Source organism: Rhinatrema bivittatum, chromosome 6 (assembly GCF_901001135.1).
Source record: "Rhinatrema bivittatum chromosome 6, aRhiBiv1.1, whole genome shotgun sequence".
Lineage (NCBI taxonomy): Eukaryota > Metazoa > Chordata > Amphibia > Gymnophiona > Rhinatrematidae > Rhinatrema > Rhinatrema bivittatum.
The window spans coordinates 128,006,361-128,026,696 of NC_042620.1; the positions used below are offsets into that span (position 1 = coordinate 128,006,361).

At 42.9% G+C, this 20,336-nt stretch overlaps 1 protein-coding gene across 1 annotated transcript in view; it reads right to left on the bottom strand.

The window, feature by feature from the left end:
- CERKL (ceramide kinase like) overlaps positions 1-20,336 on the bottom strand; it is a 321,952-nt gene that overhangs the window by 189,137 nt on the left and 112,479 nt on the right. The window contains exon 3 of the mRNA XM_029605918.1: positions 9,824-9,955. Coding sequence (XP_029461778.1) covers positions 9,824-9,955 — 132 coding nt within the window. The remainder of the gene's footprint in view (positions 1-9,823; positions 9,956-20,336) is intronic.

Below are 20,336 nucleotides of genomic sequence, written 5' to 3' on the forward strand. Positions count from 1 at the left end.
CAAGCTGAACAGCCCTAACCTCTTCAGCTTTTCCTCATAGGGGAGCTGTTCCATCCCCTTTATAAATGATCTGGAAAAGAATACGATGAGTGAGGTAATCAAATTTGCAGATACCAAATTATTGAGAGTAGTTAAATCATAAGCGGATTGTGATAAATTGCAGGAGGACCTTGTGAGACTGGAAAATTGGGCATCCAAATAGCAGATGAAATTTAATGTGGATAAGTGCAAGGTGATACATATAGGGAAAAATAACCCATGCCGTGGTTACACAATGTTAGGTTCAATATTAGGAGATAGAGATATAGGTGTCATAGGGGATAATACTTTGAAATCGACAGCTCAGTGTGCTGTGGCAGTCAAAAAAGTAAACAGAATGTTAGGAATTATTAGGAAGGGAATGGTGAATAAAACGCAGGATGTCATAATGCCTCTGCATCGCTCCATGGTCAGACCGCACCTTGAATACAGTGTACAATTCTGGTTGCTGCATCTCAAGAAAGATATAGTTGCGATGGAGAAGGTACAGAGAAAGGCGACCAAAATGATAAAGGGGATGGAACTGCTCCCCTATGAGAAAAGACTAAAGAGGTTAGGGCTGTTCAAAAAGAGGTCTTTAAAATCATGAGAGGCCTAGAACAGTTAAATGTGAATTGGTTATTTACTCTTTTGGATAATAGAAGGGCCAGGGGGGCACTCAGTCCTGGTCTCTGGCAGCGGCCAGCATCTTCGGTCTTCAGCCTCAACAGTCTGGCCTCCAGTGGCAGCCAGCGTTTTTAATCTTCGGCCTCTCTGGTCTAGTCTCTGCCGGCGGCCAGCATCTTTGCTCTCCTGGCCTGGTCTCTGGAGGCGGCCAGCGACTTCCATCTTTGACCCTGCCAGCCTGGTCTCCTGCAGTGGCCAGTGGCTTCTGTCTATGGCCCCCCAGCCTGGTCTCTGGTGGCGGGCAGCGGCTTCAATCTTCGGCCCCTCGGCCTGGTCTCCAGCGGTGGCCAGTGGCTTCAGTCTTTGGCTCTACTGGCTGTGGGTAGAACATGACAAACCTGTCTGTACTTGGCGACACACTGGTGTGTCATGACACACCGGTTGGGAACTGCTGCTCTAGAGGATTGCCTTCATTGTAAGGTATCTAAACTAATTTCTGACCAAATACCTATTGCTCCAGTTACTAAAGCACTGCCTTTCATCCCTTGTTACTAGGAATGCAGGGGTTGCCAATGAATGAGTATGTCATCACTGCAATCTTCCTAATCCTGCAATTCCCTTTTGGAGATGTAAAAAATGTTATATAGAAAGCAGCTGCTTTGAAGTAACCTATTTTCACTACTAAACTAACCTATTTTCTCTACTAAACTAACTTCTAAGACACAAGATCCAGTCACAAAACAACTGACCTCTAAAGAGGTAGGTCCTTGTAAGTTTTCAAGGTAAGCTATCATCTGTATTTAAAACTTCTGATGTCTCCTTTCCCCATAATGAGAAGTTAAAACCAAGCCAGTTAAATTTGTGTTTAGACTATATTCTGTTGAACCTGCTTTATAATCACTGAATGTTTCTCAAAGTTAACCTCTCTCCTCAGAAGGCAGCAAAAGACAAATGCTACCTTCTGTGTCAGAGGACTTGTTTTTCTGCTACAATTAGAAACAGGAAAAAGCCTCGCAAGTAAAATCTGTTCCCACCTTGGTTTTACTTAACATGGACTCACAGAGATCTCTACATCACCCTGTAGTTAATCTGGAGCCTCAGACACTAAAAAAAGAAAAACATCACGATCAATTGCTAAAACTACTTGTCTTAATTCCTTCTGAAGGCAATATTTATTTATTTTATTTAATAATTTTTATATACTGACTTTTCATGCAAGCATATCAAATCGGTTTACAGTAGTTAGCAAAGAAGAAAGAAGTAAATACATTATTTCATAATATAATTAACATAGCAAACTAAATAGTATGCTAAATAATCAAAATACTTAGAAAGGTAGTATAGTTAGGGTAGAAATAGTATAATAAAAATAAAAATATACATTACCTTGGTATTAAATCAGAAGTGTAAGATAATTATGCTAACAGCTAAAGCAATAGCTATCAGCAGAAGGCAGTGAGAGAGAAGCATTGTAATCAAGTTATAAAGGTATATATATATTCTATATTAGAAGACTCCAGTATTCATGTTGTCATTAGAAGCAAGAGGACAGCCTTGCAACTGAAACCTGTTTCTGGCTTGACTTCAGTTAACACACATTCACAGAACCCTCTATATTGCACAGAAGTTAATCCATTGGAAAAGGGAACGTAATTTCACTCAAATCCTAAGACACCTGTTTTTAATTCTTTCTGAAAGCAATATCTCTTTGCAGAAATCAGTGTGGGAGAAGTTTTACGATCAAATTAAGAGAAAAAAGTGTTACCGTTCAGAGGTACCTGTTTTTGATTCTTGTATTTCTGCTGTTTCCAACACCAATCTAACTCTTCATTCAACCAGGGTAATTGTTACACCTGTCATCTGTATTTCATCCCTAGCTAAGGCTAATTTACCTTTGAAATCCATCTCTGAAAGGGAGGATTCTGCACAACCCAACTCTGCTGTCTCTGTGACTTCCGTTTACTTGATAGAAGCTGACAGCTTTGCTCAGAGCCCTGAACCTATACCTGCAGGTAATCCTACTCTAATTAAAGCTGAGTTTGTGGGTGATGCCCTAAAGACCATCTCAGTAGTGGAGACCACTCCCAGCTCTGATTCTGTAGCAGTATCTCAATCAGCTAGGATAACTATCTGCCAAGAGCCCAGCTTTAAAACAGACTTCTTCAGTAAACAGAATCCAGTGATACATGCCACCGCAGATCCTCTTCCTCACTCTCCTGCAGGGAAAGCTTTACCTGACTAGGATCTGGTGTTCAGTACCCAGAGTCTGCCTTTATCTCCTGAACAGAAATCTAACCATGTTCCAGTCTCTAGCTTTGTTTCAGATCCTCCTCTGAACAATCCATTCCAGGATGTGAATGCAGTCATACCGCTCCAGGAGGAGCCCCAGATGCCATGCCACCCTGAGAGGAAAGTCAGTACAGCCATGCTGCTCCAAGAGATGCTCAGTCTAGTCTTGCACTCCAGGAGGAGCCCGAATCTGTTTTACTGCTTCGTCAGGAACCCAAGTCAACTATGCCAACCCGGGAAGATCCCAGTCCAGCCTTGCTGCTCCAGGAAAAGCCTGAGTCAGTTATGCCAACTCTGGAGGAGTCCAGTCCAGTTATGCTACCCTGGGAGTTCAGTCCAGTCTTGCCATCTGGGAAGAGCCCAGTCCAGGCTTTTCCCTCCAGGAGGAGCCCAAATCAACCTTGCTGCCCCAGGAGAAGCCCTAGTCTGCCATGCCAGCAACGCCGCTCCGGGAGGAGCCCTGTCTGCCGTGCCACTCTGGAAAAGTTCCAGTCTGCCATACCAATCATGCTGCTTTGGGAGGAGTCCTAGTCAGTCATGCCAGCCATGCCACTCTGGGAGGAGCTCCAGTCACTTATGCCAACTGTTCCGCTCTGGGAGGAGCCCCAGTCAGTCAATCCTACAACTTTGCCTCTGAGGGATCCCACTTCTACAGCCCAGAGGCTGGCACCTGAGTCCCAGGTATTCTCAGTGGACCATCAAAGGCTTTCAGTCAGACCATATCTCTTATGACTCCTATTGTCAAGTTCCACCCCAGCTATACCCCCAATGCCCAAGATCCTCTTGCCCAGTGGGACCCAAGGGGAGGGGGCTTGAGAGGATCCAGCTTGCTGTGCAGCCTCCCTACCACCAGAGATTCCCATGGAGCTACACCTGCTTTTGCTCCAGCCATAGTCTCCATGGGCTCATGACTCAGCAGGGCTTGGCCTATTTAGCCCTGCCTCCTTCAATACCTGATGCCTTGTCATCTAGTCTATTCAGCTCCCTGCTTGGCCCTGTTCTACCTTTCTTGCTCTGCAGCCTCTGGGCTTTCCAGCTCTGCTTTGCCTCGTCTTGTGGCCTTCGGGACTTCCAGCTCTGTCTTGCCTAGCGAGTGGCCTCCGGGCCTCCTAGTATCTCCCTTCCAGGATTCCAGGCCTTATGCTTAGTGGCTTAAGGGTTTCTGAACCGCTGCCTTTGGGCCTCTATGTTCTTTGATCTGTTTTGTCTTATCCTTATCCTATCCTTATCCTTGGCTGTCTTGTCTAGTCTTGTCCTACCCTGCCTAGTCGTGTCTGTGGTATCTGTTCCCTGTATTGGCAGTGCCTTGCCTTGTCCAAGTCTGCCCAGCCTAGTTCCACATGTCCCCAATCCTTATCTCCAGATCTGCCCTGCCTCAATATCCAATCCTTGTCTCCATCCTGTGTCTCCAAGTTCCAGCCTGCACCTTGATTTCAGACTCAACCTAAGTCCCCTAGCTGCCAGAACCCAAGGTCTCAACCTGTGGGGGAAGTGGCTAGTCTGCTCTGCATTGAAGTTCTGAGCTGCCCCTGTGGGGGTTCCCCAGGCCTAGCTGGACCTTCAGTTGTGACAGGAATATTTGTCACAGGCTTAGCAACAACAGATTTGACTTTGAACTATATTACCAACTAGCGGAGAAAAACCAGCAGGCTGATGCCCTGTTCCAGTCGTTTGACACAAAGGATTCTCCGGAACAACTCCAGCATATTATCAACCCAGCAAGGATCATGCTAGTAGCTGCTGTGCCAGAACCACCAGGGAGACAGTAAACCCTCAATGGCTTTGCGAGAAGGTACTGCGCTGGGCTCAAGAATTAGTATGGCAAGTCTTATGATCTTATATTAATTTGTTGGGACATCCTGGCATCACCAGGATCATGAAACTAATCTTCTGCCACTACTGGTGGAGCCAGATGAAGAATGATGTAAAGAGGTACATGGATGCTTGCCCTGTGTGTGCCATGAACAAGAGCTACCAAACTCAACCTTAGGGCTTGTTACAGCCACTGCCAGCCCCCAAGGAAACCTGGACTCACTTGGCAACACAACAATCTGGGTGGTGGTGGTGGTGGATAGTTTCTCTAAAATGGCTCATTTCATACCCTTACTGGACTTCCTTCAGCATCTGAATTGGCTAACTTTCGTTCCAGCATGTCTTCAGAATGCACGGATTTCCAATCCACATTCTTTCAGATCATAGAGGGGCAATTCACAGCTCATTTTAGGAAAAGTTTATGCAGGAAATTCAGCATCACCCTGGATTTTTCCTCAGCATATCACCCCCAGAGCAACAGGCAATTGTTTTGGGTGAATCAGACTCAAAACCTTCCTAAGGGCCTACGTCAACCAGCAACAAGAGAACTGAGCATCTCTTCTCCTATGGGCAGAATTCACAATCATCATGTGAGCAGCTTGACTGGATCCTCTCCCTTTTATGTGGTCTTTGGCCACCATCCTCACACACCACACCTATTCTGCTCACCGTTTGCTTGTCGCACAGCCAACCTAATGAGTCACCTCCTAGAACAAGCAGCAGAGGGCTCCAAAAAATAAGCAAACACCCTAATTTTGGCCAGGAGAGTTAGTATGGTTCAATCCAAAAAACTTGCATATTAGGATGCTTTCAGTGACGTTTGCCCCAAGATTTGTGGGGCCATTCTCCATGCTTCATCAAATTGGAGATGTAGCCTACAAGTTGAAACTGCCAGTAGTCCTTTCTTGGACATCAAGGCCAACCCTTAAGCTTACAGAATTGACTGCCGAGGATGACACACAATACAAGGTAGAAGAAATCTCCAGGAAGATCCGGAATAAAATTCAATACTTGATATCGTGGAAGAACTTTGAACCCAAAGGGAATTTTTAGGAGCCAGCCTCTAACCTCCAAGTCCCCAGTTGTTGAGAGAAGTCCACAAGAGATTCCCCAGAAAACCCAAGCTGAGAAGACTGGGGAGGGAGTCTTGGAAGAGGGGTACTGTATGATTGGCGGCTTTCAGGACAGCCTCACAAGCCATCTCACTCATCCCCCGAAGCCCCTGGATCTGTTTCGTGGCCGGGATGCTGCCTCATTCCATAAACACCGCTCAGCAGAGCTCGAGGTGCTGCCAGGAGCCGATCCTGCTGGCTTCCCTTAGGTGCGTGCATGCCTGATGACCTGACTCTTATAGGACTCATGACAGGAACTCAGCTGCCCACTGATGACATCATCGGGTTCTCTCTACAAAAGACTCCTTCTGAGGAGTAACGGATGCCTCAGCAGGTCTCCTGATGTGCCTTGTGCCTCAATGCTTGTTGGCATCATTTTGTGTTCCTGTGTTCCTCATTCCTGCATTCCTGTCTTCCAGTCTTGTTCTGTATTCCTGCCTACTTTTGCCTCACCTCATCCATGTCTCTCTTGTCCTGCCATGCCCGTGCCTTGTCTGTCCTTGCCCCATTTCTCCTTGTCTGTCTCTTGGCTTGACCTCCCAAATTCTGACCTCTGCTTAGACCCTGACCATTTCTTGATTGCTACCTAGACCTGACCATAGCTTTGGACTTAACCTTGCCTTGTCTGCTGTCTGCTCTGACCTTCTTCTTGTATCCATAGTCTGCTACCTGCCCCGACCTCTGGCCTGTCTTCTGGCATCTGCTGTCAACTGCATGCCCTGACCTTCGCTTGGCATTGGACTCTCATGCTCCTGACTGCTCGTGGGACCCACCTAAGTCCTGTTGGCTGCCAGAACCCAAGGGCTCAACCTGCAGGGAAGGCAGCTAGATAGGTAAAGTGCCAGCCTGTCCCACCATAGAATGCATTCGCCAGCTGTTGTTGTGAGCCTAGTAGGTTCACCTACTAGGTTGCGCCAACCATGCCACAGCACCAAGGGCTCACAGATACCATATACGTTACAAAAAGTGGGACTTCTCTATTGCAAGACTCTTACCTTACAAATACCTTAACCTCAAAATCTATATATAGCCCACAAAGTTCCAGGAATAATTTGTCCTCTCTCTTCCCAAAAGGTACCGCACATGTTGGGTTCCCCAAACCAACCAAAAGCTACTCCACCTGTGAGGCCTGTAACCTCCTACAGTCTCCATAAATAGGCCGGGGCTAAGTAGCCTCCACTTGCATATTCCATATTTTATAAAAGTGAAAAATATGTGTATGTTCACTTTCATGAGCACATATACGCATGTAAAAAGGGGTGGTATAGGAGCATTCCGGGGCGGAGCTAACAGTTACACGTGGAAGTTACTATTTTAAAAGATACTTACATGCATACATTTTCCAACTTACGTATTTTCACACCTGCTCATTATCTGGTGTAAGTGGATGAGATCCAATCCCTAGCCCTTACCTCAGTCATATAGCTGAGGCAAGGTCAGGTCAGGTCAGTACCATTTTGGAAAATGGCACTGACCAGGCCGACTGCACGGGTGCATCCAGCCCCTATGCAGGATCAATCTTAAGGTTCAGGAGGGTGCTAGAGTGGAGTCGGGGGGGGGGGGGGCGGGCCTGGACCAGTATTATTTTTTTTATCCCTTGTGGGATTGGGGGAACTTGAGGTTTGATTTGAAAGGCTGGGGGGGGAGACATTATTTTTCACTTGGGGAGGCTGGGGCCTCTATTTTATATGAGGGATTTGGAAGGGTCATATCCTCTTTTTTATTTGGGAAATTTTGGGGTGGGTGACATTAATTTTCACTTAGGGGGCCAGGGCCAGAGCCTCTATTTTATTTGAGGGATTTGGAGGGGGGGTGCTTTTTTTTTTTTTTTTATACTTTGAGGGGAATCAGGGTCCCCCCTCAAGTGGCAGCCCCGGGTTGAAATGGCAATCAGCCCTGACCCCTGATCAACCTCTCCATTTTGCTGCTATTTTTTAAAAATTTTTGTCCATCGGCCCTTTAAGGCTATGGCGGTAACATGACATTGGGGCCACCATCGCGTTGAAGGGCCACTCGCCGTGTTCTTTTGTCCCATGGTTTTGGCTGCAAAACAAAACAACATGCCAAATAGCTTTGATGTTTTTTCAGGGAAGGGGCCCCGCTATTGCATTGACCCTACCCCCCCCCCCCAATAGTGGGACCCCTTGATGAATCTAAGCCATAATCTCTTATAGAAGCCCTGCCCTCTTTCTCCCCAAAATCAAGTAACATCACAATTTGGTGTCAACCCCTCCACTCTCTACCCCAAAAGCTTACTTTAGCAAAAAGGTGGTCTTCTAAGGGCAGAAGTAATCTCCAGTAATCTCCAGTTACTGCCCAGTTCCAAAATGGTACCTGCTGACTTTTTTTTTTGACACTTGCGAAGGTGCTTCTGAGGTCAGCTGGCACTATTTTGGAAGCCAGTGGCGACAGGGCAGGAGCAAGTGGGGATCGCTGCTGCCCCCAGAAGTCATCCCTTAGCTGGGTAAAGATTTTTGGGGCATGGAATGTGGGTCCAGCCATAAATTGTGATGATTGATTAGGAGGGGGAAAAGGGGAAGGGTTCTAAAAGGGGTCAGGATAGTACATTTTGGACCTGCGAGGGGGTAAGGATGGGGGATCCTTAAGACCACCAGGCAATTTTGCATACTTTTGGGAAGGGAACCTCATGTGGGCTCTGAAAGCCCTTTAAATCCCCACAGTGGTTCACTGAATTGCCAGTAATTGAAAAATGTTTGCACATTGCCACAGCCGAGAATGCATGAAATTCCTGCCCGTGACAAAGCATGAAAAAGGTCTTGGCAATTTTGTTAAATATGTTAATGAGCTCTGAAATCATTAGCATCCATAGCAAAAGTGTACACAAATGATCATTAATCCATGGAAAATATCATGGATTAGTCTATTGGCCTCAAAGAGCTCCTATCTAACCAGAAGTTTCCTAAACATTGTTTCTGGCATATTAAAACTATTTTTTAATATTCTGGGACTCTGTTGATATGTTTAGCCACTGTGCATGTGTTAAGGCTTCCTGTTTTATAGAAAATATTGCCATGATTTGAAGCAAAGTTATCCTATTGTCTAGTTTACTCTAGAACTGATCATAAGCAAACAGTTGGTGAATGACTAAGGAAACTTTGCTGACCATTATTTCAGTTCTTAGTTAATTCACATAAAAAGTTTTATTTTCCTGAAGTGGTATTTTCTTTAGCAAACAAGTCTCAATGATTACTCTTTCTTATCAAAGTTTGTCCTATCCTCTATGCTGCAAATTTTACTCATGTTACAGGCAGCAGGCTCCAGGCCTTTAAATAATACATTTCTAAAAAAACTCAGGCCCTCTAAAATATTATGATGATAATAATACTATGAACCAGATGCTGAATGTATTTTACAAAACAAATATTTAGACATTAGAAGCTTCAGCAAAAATGTTTATACTGAATGTACTAAAATAGATGTAAATCAACCATGGAAACAATCCCTTGAACAGTTCAACCAGCAGGTGTCAGAATAAGCAAAAGAACACTATCAAGTGAAAGGATTCCCTGGCCACCCTATTAAATCATTTACCAGCCTAAAAAGCAAAACATGAACAAACAAAAGCCTCACTTCCCTCCAAACTAAACAATCTGTTCCGTGCATTACTATATTCCTTAAAAAAAACAAACAAACAGCAATTCAGTTAACAATTAACAAAATACACCCAAAACAATTTAAAAATTTTGTTTTGACCTATCTAAACAGTATTTTTCAATCATAGCAATTAAACTTCAGGCTCTGAGAATGCTAACAGAAAAACTAAAATTGCTCTTTAGCCTTCTTAGTACTGCATTCACCAGAGCAACACTGCATGTAATCTGATGATGTACAGTGGCTTTATGTATGCACAAAAAGCCCACAGGGATTAGCTGTAAATTCAGACTGTTTTGGTTGCCTAGGTATCTTTTTCAAAAGCTGCAGATCTACTTTCTAATGTAACTTACCTGTAATGTCAGTCTGGATGTCAGCAAGTTTAAAGAGAGGCTCAACTTGTTCCAAATAGATACGGCTAGCTTCTTTTTTATGGCTGTGTGGGTTAATGATTATTTTTAGAGACTTTGGTCTGTTTGGAAACCCTAAAAAAAACCACAAAGAATGAAAGGTGTGACATTACTGTTTTAGTTCAGCTTAACAAGATAAACAAAATAGCTTTGTGGATATTTTCTTATTTGTGATATAGGTTTTCTCTTGCATGTGGGTCAGCTTGGAGACTCAGCTCTGTCATGCAAAGAGTCCCTGGTTCAATTCCTGGGTCAGATTTTTCAGAGCCTGGGGCAACTGGAGTTGAGGATGCAACATTATACCCATAATTTTGTTAGTGCATTACATTTGAATCAAACAATGACCAAAATTTAATCTCATAAAACAAAACATGATAAAGTGAATTTCAGCAAACTTCTGAGAACAAAACTAAACTATATTTTATTAATTAACTGAGTTTGAATTATTAAGCAAAGGGCTATGAACCTTCACAAATATCATTAACAAAGGCAATTATTTTTCATTCAAACATCATTTGTTCAACTAGGATACACTGGGGCTAAAAATCAGTTAACTGTAAGAAATGTTAAAATCTATTTCCTCCAAATTCCCAAAGGCATACACCCATCACATTCATCTGACACCTAAATGACTGTAAGGCCACTGAAGCCCTAACCTGCTAATGAGTCTGATAAGCATGGAGTTGAAGATGAGTCTATACCATCTCCACCTATTGCATTATGTGGTAAGCAAGAGAAAGGTTTAAGGTCATAGTTCAAGCCTGAAATGGGGAGTAGGAAAGGAAAAGCAATTCTCCAGGGCCCTCCAAGGGAGAACCCATTCAGTGGGGATTTGATAATGGTGCTATCTCATAGTTGGTTCTGAGATTTGATACTACAATTTTCTGGATTTGAAAGTGGCATATCACTTAGACCACAGCAGGAGCAGGTGCAAAGGGAATTCACTGTTGTTTCTTAGAGTCAAGAGGGAAAGGAAAATGGAGGAAAAATCAGAAAAATGAATATTTCTAAATAGGAAAAAAACCTGTTAAATATATATGCTCTATAAATATTGCCTGAATTTCAGTATAGTTGTTATGATTATTTTGAAAGCAAATGATTTGGACTTTCTTTAATTATTTAAACTGAAATTAGTTATCAGATCCTATCTGCAATAGTTTTTGCAGATTCCAACATGCCCCAGGTACCACATCATCCTCATGACATTTGAGTGTCGACACAGTGTCAGTACTGGACTCTGAAAGAGATGAGGAAACCAACAACAGCAGCAACCAGGACACAGAAAGTAACAACAAAAAGGAAGTATGAATAGTTTCAAAAGTAATCACAATCCTGTTATTAATGTTAGTATGCATTTTTTGTACAGCATTGTGTCAAGTGAAAGTAGTTGCTACACAATGGTATGTTCCTTTATCTAACTTACAGGCCGATACAGTAAAAATCGCGGGAGAGCCCTGTGCGCGTGATACAGTAAAGTAATTAATTTAAATTAGGGTCCGCGGCAAAAAGAGGCACTAGGGACACTAGCGCATCCCTAGCGCCTCTTTTTGGACAGGAGCAGCGGCTGTCAGCGGGTTTGACAGCCAACGCTCAATTTTGCCGGCATCGGTTCTCGAGCCCGCTGACAGCCACGGGTTCGGAATCCGGACGCCGGCAAAATTGAGCTTCCGGTTTTCAACCCACGAGCCCATTTTAATTTTTTATTTTTTTTTTACTTTTGGGGCCTCCGACTTAATATCGCCATGATATTAAGTCGGAGGGTGCACAGAAAACCAGATTTTACTGCTTTTCTGTGCATTTCCCCAGCGCCGGCAGAAATTAATGCCTACCTTTGGGTAGGCGCTAATTTCTTAAAGTAAAATGTGCGGCTTGGCTGCACATTTTACTTACTGTATCGCGCGGGAATACCTAATAGGGCAATCAACATGCATTTGCATGTTGCGGGCACTATTAGGTTCCGGCGGACTGTAGTATCTGTACCAAAATTGCCCAAGACCTTTCATGTGCATTCCCAGCTGTGGAAACATTCAAATCCGGCCTGGGAAGTAGCAGTTCGTATGAACTGCTGTGGAGATTTAAAGGGGCCTCGTGGCAAATGCACAGTCGAGCCTGCCCCTTGCCAAGCAACACTAAAAATCCCTGGTGGCCTTATCGGCCCCTCCCACCGACACCTGTGCTGTGGGAAGGGCCGATAAGACAAGCAGACTGTGATACATTACAGGAGGACCTTGCAAGACTTGAAGATTGGGCATCCAAATGGCAGATGAAATTTAATGTGGACAAGTGCAAGGTGTTGCATATAGGGAAAAATAACCATTGCTGTAGTTACACGATGTCAGGTTCCATATTAGGAGCTACCACCCAGGAAAAAGATCTAGGCATCATAGTGGATAATACTTTAAAATCGTCAGCTCAGTGTGCTGCAGCAGTCAAAAAAGCAAATAGAATGTTAGGAATTATTAAGAAGGGAATGGTTAATAGAACGGAAAATGTCATAATGCCTCTATAATCGCTCCATGGTGAGACCACACCTTGAATACTGTGTACAATTCTGGTCGCCACATCTCAAAAAAGATATAGTTGCTATGGCGAAGGTACAGAGAAGGGCAACCAAAATGATAAAGGGGATGAAACAGCTTCCCTATGAGGAAAGACTGAAGAGTTTAGGGCTGTTCAGCTTGGAGAAGAGATGGCTGAGGGGGGGATATGATAGAGGTCTTTAAGATCATGAGAGGTCTTGAACGAGTAGATGTGACTCAGTTATCTTCACTTTCAAATAATAGAAGGACTAGGGGGCATTCCATGAAGTTAGCAAGTAGCACATTTAAGACTAATCGGAGAAAATTCTTTTTCACTCAAAGCACAATAAAGTTTTGGAATTTGTTGCCAGAGGATGTGGTTAGTGCAGTTGTGTAGCTGGGTTCAAAAAAGGTTTGGATAAGTTCTTGGAGGAGAAGTCCATTAATGGCTATTAATCAATTTTAATTAGGGAATAGCCACTGCTATTAATTGCATCAGTAGCATGGGATCTTCTTAGTGTTTGGGTAATTGCCAGGTTCTTGTGGCCTGGTTTTGGCCTCTGTTGGAAACAGGATGCTGAGCTTGATGGACCCTTGGTCTGACCAAGCATGGCAATTTCTTATCTTCTTTTCCCCACAAATCATCACAAACACTAAATAGGGATCCATCCTGGGCTCCCAAAAGTCTATCTGATAGTTGTATGGGTGTTCCGGGGCTGGAAGCAATCCCCATTCTCTCCTGCTCTGTCCATGCCTGGTTCCAAAATGGTGCTGGCAGGAGCTCGTTTGACATGTGCACAGGAGCATCTAAGATCAAATGCTGCCATTTAAGAATTGGGCTCCAACAGAGCGGGACCGAATGGGGGTTGCTTCTACACACAGAACACTCCTACAGCTATCAGGTAGGTTTTTTTTATTTTTAATTTTTTTATTTTTTTTTTATTTTTAATAACCTAAAAGTTATTTTTGATTTTTTTTTTTTGGGGGGGGGAGGGAAGGGTATAGAGTTTCACCTGGGGCTTTAACCTGAATTTTTTTGGCTTGCGAGGGGTAGGAGGGTACAGGTTGGGTGGGTACTAAGGTCACCAGGGACTTTTAATGACATTGGAACAGATGGAAGGGGCCAACAGAGGGCTGCAAGACCTCTTTAAATATTCATGGCAATTCTTATATTCTGCCACTTCCCGGGCTCGACTGGAAAAATAACTACACCTCTGGATGTGTAGTTATTTATTTATTTGCGTGTGAAAAAGACCCATGAAGTCTTTTTAGTATGCCTGTTGTCAAAAAATGGTACATTATGAACTGTTTTGCATGATTTTGCATTGTAGAATTTCATTAATGAGCAATTTGAAAAACTTTCATGCATAGAGAACTAAGCACAAAAGTTTCCCACTACAAAGCATATTTCTATGAAACATTTTCAGTGTTTTCATGAAAAATTGTTTGTAAAACACCCACACTTTTGTGGGTGTTTTGCAAAATACTTCATGCAAAAAACTTTTCACAAAAAACTTTTGAAGCTTAGTAGATTAGCCTCTTAAAGGTGAATTTTAAACATGTGCACCAGCTTAAAAGTTATAGATTTAGATTATAAGTCCTCTGAGGCAGGGAACTACTTACTGTAACTGACTATAACTCACCTTAAACTCAGATTTGGGAAAGCAAGTAATCAAGTCCAAAATCCAGATTATTATTATGAAGACTTATGCTTTATATAACCAAATACCTGTTAAGCATCAGATATTGTTTGATACATTGATGACTATTGCTCAGCAGATTATTTTATGCAAATGGGAGGAGTGTTCTACATTATATTCTAATTAGTGGTGCAATACTATATGTATAATTAAAAGATATGAATCTGTAATTGCAGAAAAAAAGTTACAGCTTAAAGATACTTGGAGAAGAATAAATATGTTTGCTGGACTAAATAAATTTGCATGGTGTTTGACTTATGTCTACAGAAAAGGAATTTTGTACATTCTCCCATGCTTTATTGGTTTTGTTGAATGTTTCTTTTGTTGTTTGTTTTTTTTTTTAATTAATTTTAAAATATTACAACTGAAAAAATACAACTTTGACTAGTGATTCTATCCATCACCAACTCTAAAGTTAAGGTCCAAAATTATTTATTTTTCTGACAAAACAGACATGACAACATTGTTTTAAAATATGGAATTTAAATGGAGAATACTGTTTTCACATTTATTGTCAAATACATCTGCTATGACCTACCTAATAGAGCCATGAGAAATATCGGCTCTCTAATGCCTACTGCATACCACATAGGGTTTTTTGATTTCAAACATGTGCAAAAATGTTGTTAGTGTTCATTCAATAATAATGATAATGTACATGGTAAAGCACCATTCAATATGTGATGCATCACACTTATTAGCACCTACTCAAAAAATAGCCCTAATATCACACACATGCTTTTAACACACATACCAAAATAAAATGTATATAAGACAATAATCAAAGCCATTTCCACAGGAAAAAGACATAAGAAAAGGACTTTGGAGTCCTTTTCGACAATATGTTGAAATCCTCAGTTTACTGTGTGGCATTTGTCAAAAAAGCAAATAGAATGTTAGGAATTATTTGGAAAGGAATGGAGAATAAAATGGAGAATATCACATTGCTTTTGTATAGCTCCGTGGGGTGCCGCCCCCCCCCCCCCCTTGACTATTGTGCGCAGTTCTGGTGGCCCATCTCAAAAAAGATATAGTGAAACTAGGAAAGGTACAGAGAAAGGCAACAAAAATGATAAAAGGGACAAAAAGCTCCCTTATGAATAAAGACCTAGCCCATGGCGGGTGGGCGAGCACCACCAATAACGGGCAACCTGTGAGCCCACCTTCCATGGATGACAAACTCACCTCTCCCCCCCTTTGCTTCCTGCCATGCAGTGCTACCAAAGCAGTGCACTCAGTGGGGGGAGATCTTTTCTCTCTGCCAGTTGGTGTGGTGTCGGGCCTTTCTTCTGGTGCGGGAGGGGTTGGGGAATGGGGAGTGAGAGAGGTAAGGGAGGTGAAGTGGTGAATCGAGCGCCCCACTTTCCCCAGGCCCGATGTCATGGCAGTCACCACGTAGCTCATGAGTTACATGCTGGGGCCTCCCAGCAGCGCATGCGGCCGTGTGATGACATCAGCGCTGTTGGGGAGGCTGGCGATTGGACAGTCGGTAGCGTATGGAGCAGGGCCAGTGGGGACTTAAACCCTGGTGGCAGTGGCAATCTCTTATTTTGTGATCGCCACCATCAGTCAGCTATTGGGCCCTGCTCTCCCAGCCCTATGCGGGCAGCTTTGTGAAACTTTATGTTCATGTATCCTGTTTGTGACCATAGATGATGCCTGCATTAGTTGTCTCCATTGCAGCGGGTGTCTGAGCCTCGTCGGAGGGAGATCATTGTGTGGGTCCAGGGTGGGATCTATTCAGACCACCTTTACTAGGCGCTTGAGTGGGAGCTAGGGCTAGGCAAACCACTTGCAAGGTCTTGTGAGACACGGCAGGCCTTGGAAGTACTGCCTAGGGGCAAGTTTAACCCCATCACTAGACATGGGGCAGATGAGGGATCGCAAAAGTGGTTCAGGGCTCGTGACTCTGCAAGACCAGGCAAGGGTCGCAGCCCGGTCCTGGCCCAGAAAAGGTGAGAGGATTAGCGGGGGAAGGGCAACGATGGAATGTTATTTGAAGCTCAGCTCCAGTGTTCTTAGCTGTACTATTGTTTAAGTTAATAAAACTGCGGTCATACTTTTTCAAAAGTGTCCTCTCCTCCTTATTAGCATATTATGTTTCCAGGAGGGGGGCTATGGGGAGTGGGAGCCAGGGGCGATGGCAGTCCTGGTGCCCCGGTTATCAGTTTTTATATTAGTTTTCACAATAATTTATCAGTGTTCATTTTGACAAACAGAAACAGAAAAAAAGACATTTTTTCCACTACTTTTGTCCAGTTTTGGGGGTTTTTGATAATAAACACTGATAAATTCCCAGGAATATTACATAAAAACTGAAAATGAAGGTTTCTACTCATGAAGTTAGGGTAAACAGGTTAAGATTCATCAGCTTTGGGAAGAGATAAATGAAGGGGGATATGATAGAAGTTTATAAAATCATGAGTAGAGTGGAATGAGTACATAAAGGACAACTATTTCTCATTTCAAATAATACTAAAACAAGGGGACACTCCATGAAATTATCAACCAGTAGATTTTTTTTTGACTCATTGCACAAACTGTGAAATCTGTTGCCAGATTAAATAATCTACACGACAGTTTGCATTGTCATTGTGAAATGCATTAGATTGATGTAAATTGCACAAAGCCTTTTATCAGGTTATTTTCAGCAAACATGACAAAGTATTTGTATTCTAAACTAAAATGTAATTATGTATTTTGTGTGCTATAATGCAGTGTTTTCCATGTTAAGGAAAAATGATAATGAAATGTATTAATAAATAATTTTGATTACTGGTCTTGTATTTATCAGGAATCAATTTTCTTCCACTACAAAACTTTGCACAGAGAAATTATTACAGTTCTAACAATAAAGAAGATTAATTTTGATTACTAACATCTATATAAAAATGTAGCTCTAACAAGGAAGTAACTTTAATTCTTATATTTCATATTCTTATCGTATTCTTTTTAGCCCACCTCAGTTTATAATGAAGTAGTACTATAATAAAGAATGGCCAACTGCTCCTCTGGTAGTAACAAATGTGCTAGTTTAGACTTGATCTATTAGTGAATCAATGAACCATGAAGGATGAGGGTTATTCAGGGTATTGTGAAAACAAAGGCTGATAGGGCAGCAGAGACGCTACTTTCAAATTCACATCTGTGCTTTTTTCAGTACATTTTTTATGGCAGTTGCTTTTAGGTTTACAGAAAATAAGTGCTCTGAACTATGCCACTGCTATGTACATTTATGGATATTTTATAAAATTTGTTAAAAAGAGATTAGGCAAAGATTTAATGAAATTGCCACAGTTTATCGGTAATCATAGATATGAAATAGCAGCTAAGTTGGGCCGATTAGTGTGCATAAAAAAAGGAGTAATTTTCAAAAGGATTTATGTGCATAAATGTAGCATATATTGTAGCAGTTGTCCAAAGCCCATTTATGTGCTTACAGGTGAATTTTCAAAGAAGTAATGCATGTAAAGTTAACATACTATCATAGCATCATTTAATTTATAAGCAGGTGCCACTTTCACACTAAAAAAAAAACCAAAACAAAAAACAGCCTTTTAACTTCATGAATTCCCCATACCTTATTGAGAGTTTGATCATTCCCCTATAAGCCACTACCAGACATATAGTGAATTCACTAATACATTTAAAGGATGCTAATTAGACACATTCCTACTCCCATAGCACCCTAAAACTTAACTAGGAACTGAACAAATTTGAGATAAGGTAGCAGTCCAGCAGCAAAAGGGAGGCTTCCCAGTCTTTTGCATGAAGTGTCACATGTATGATTTTTTACCCACCATTGAGAAATTGTACATGTGCATGCGATACAAAGAGCTCCTGTCTCTCAGAGAACAAGTCCGATCTCTGGAGGCTAGAGTGGCAGACCTTTCACAAACAGGGAGACAGAGAAGTATATAGATGAGATTTTCAGAGACATAGTAGCCAAGTCCCAACTTCAGTCTGGCAGCCCTGGTGCTGCCTTGGAGGAAGAAGGTCTCATGATCGGATAGCATCAACCTGGTGAAGCAGGAAAGGATCCTGTAGCAAGGACCTACTCTTCAGGAGGTGCACTGTCCTTTCGCACAGAGGATGTGCCTCCAAGGCCTACTGCCCAGGGGGGGAAGGTTAGGTCAGCTGTCATAGTTGGCGATTTGATTATTAGGAATGTAGACAGCAGGGTGGCAGGTAGGCGTGAGGATTGCCTGGTAACATGCCTACCTGGTGCGAAGGTGGCAGACTTCACACGTCACCTAGATAGGATTTTAGTCAGTGCTGGGGAGGAGCCGGCTGTCGTGGTACATGTGGGCACCAACAACATAGGAAAACATGGGAGGGAGATTCTGGAAGCCAAATTTAGGCTCTTAGGTAGAAAGCTTAAATCCAGAACCTCCAGGGTAGATTATGTCAAACATAGACTCTTTACTACAGAAACATAGAAATGACGGCAGAAGAAGACCAAATGGCCCATCCAGTCTGCCCAGCAAGTTTCATACTTTTTTTTTCCTCATACTTATCTGTTACTCTTGGCTCTTAGTAACCTTTTGGTTCTATTTCGCTTCCACCCCCACCATTAATGTAGAGAGCAGTGTTGGAACTGCATCTAAGTGAAATATCTAGCTTAATTAGTTAGGGGTAGTAACCGCCGCAATAAGCAAGCTACACCCATGCTTATTTGTTTACCCAGACTATGTAATTCAGTCCTTGTTGGTTGTTGCCTGTATATAGATCCACTTTTTTTCATTCCCCCTGCCGTTGAAGCAGAGAGCTATGCTGGTTATGCATTGAAAGTGATGTATCAGACTTTCTCCCCTGCTATTGAAGCAGAGAACTATGCTGGATATGCGTGAAGTATCAGTCTTTCTCCCCTGCCGTTGAAGCAGAAAGCTATGCTGGATACGCATTGAAAGTGAAGTATCAGGCTTATTTGGTTTGGGGTAGTAACCGCCGTATCAAGCAAGCTACTCTCCGCTTTTTTGTGAATCAAATCCTTTTTTCCACATTTCCTCTTGCTGTTGAAGCTTAGAGAAATGTTGGAGTCGCATTAACCGTGTGTATGTTTATTGAATAAGGGTATTATCTCCAGGTAGTAGCCGTCATTCCCGCGAGCCACCCACTCTTCAATGACAGAGAGGAACACCCATGAGGCGGTGTAGCGCTTTATGTCTGGGATGGCACAGAGTCCAACAGGATAACATCCTGCATGAGCTTTCCACTAAACTATATTGATACCTGTGGTAACAGTTACAGGGTTTGCAAAGGAACATCATACAACTTAGTCATAAGATCTTATGCACCCCCCACCCCCTCATTGTTTCTGCATAATTATCTTTCATTATCTGGACTCCCTATCCCATCTGATGGACATATCTGCTTCCATCCCATAGAATTCCCAGGCCTATAGATCACAGCCAAACTTAGGATAAGCAGAAAGCAACAGTGCGCAACATGCAGAAGGATTAAGGTGAGAGTTATTTTCTTATTGTATGGGTTTGAGACCGATGTGGTTTGATAAAGTAAATCTATAGAGGCTTTAAACTACTGGGATAACCTGGGACTACCTGTGCTTGAGCCCAACTGGCCAACTGGAGTGAGAAGATTTGAATTCATAGCTGTGACACCCTGGAAGGAACAGGGTAAAGTATAGGTAATAGAAACTGAAGTACCTGGCCTGGGGAACCTCTGAGGGTGGAACTGAGGAAACTGCAAGGAGGAGTTGGGCAGTGGGACCATGGTAAACCACCCCCAGAGGCTTAACCAGTGGTTCAGTTTCTTATGTAATCAAAGTCCAGCCAGATTGCAAATGGGAGAGGGGCAAGTGACATGAACCTGCAACACTATTTATCTGGCTAAATAGTTATCTGGCTAAAGAGGTGGGCAGGACAGGGGCATTCCAGGGTGTGGCTACTTATCTAGCTAAGGGCCTGATTCACTAAGCAATTCTCCCATTCTGTGTTTATGGGACAATATCTTGATGAATCAGGCCCTAAGTTAGTCAGAGGAGTGGTGATATTCAGACTTATCATTAATGCTTTTCTCCTATTTTATGTTTATTGGAAAATCCCAAAGACAGTAAATTTGCTGTTGTGCCGCTCGCCCCCGCTCGACGCGGTGGAGCTAGCTCACCTCCCAGTCGGCCGGACTTCCTTCTGCCCCGGGGGAGGGCAGAGCACCTCCCAACTCTTCGTGGAATTTCGCGGCCTACCCCGTGGGCAGGAGGCCAGGGATCTCACCCAG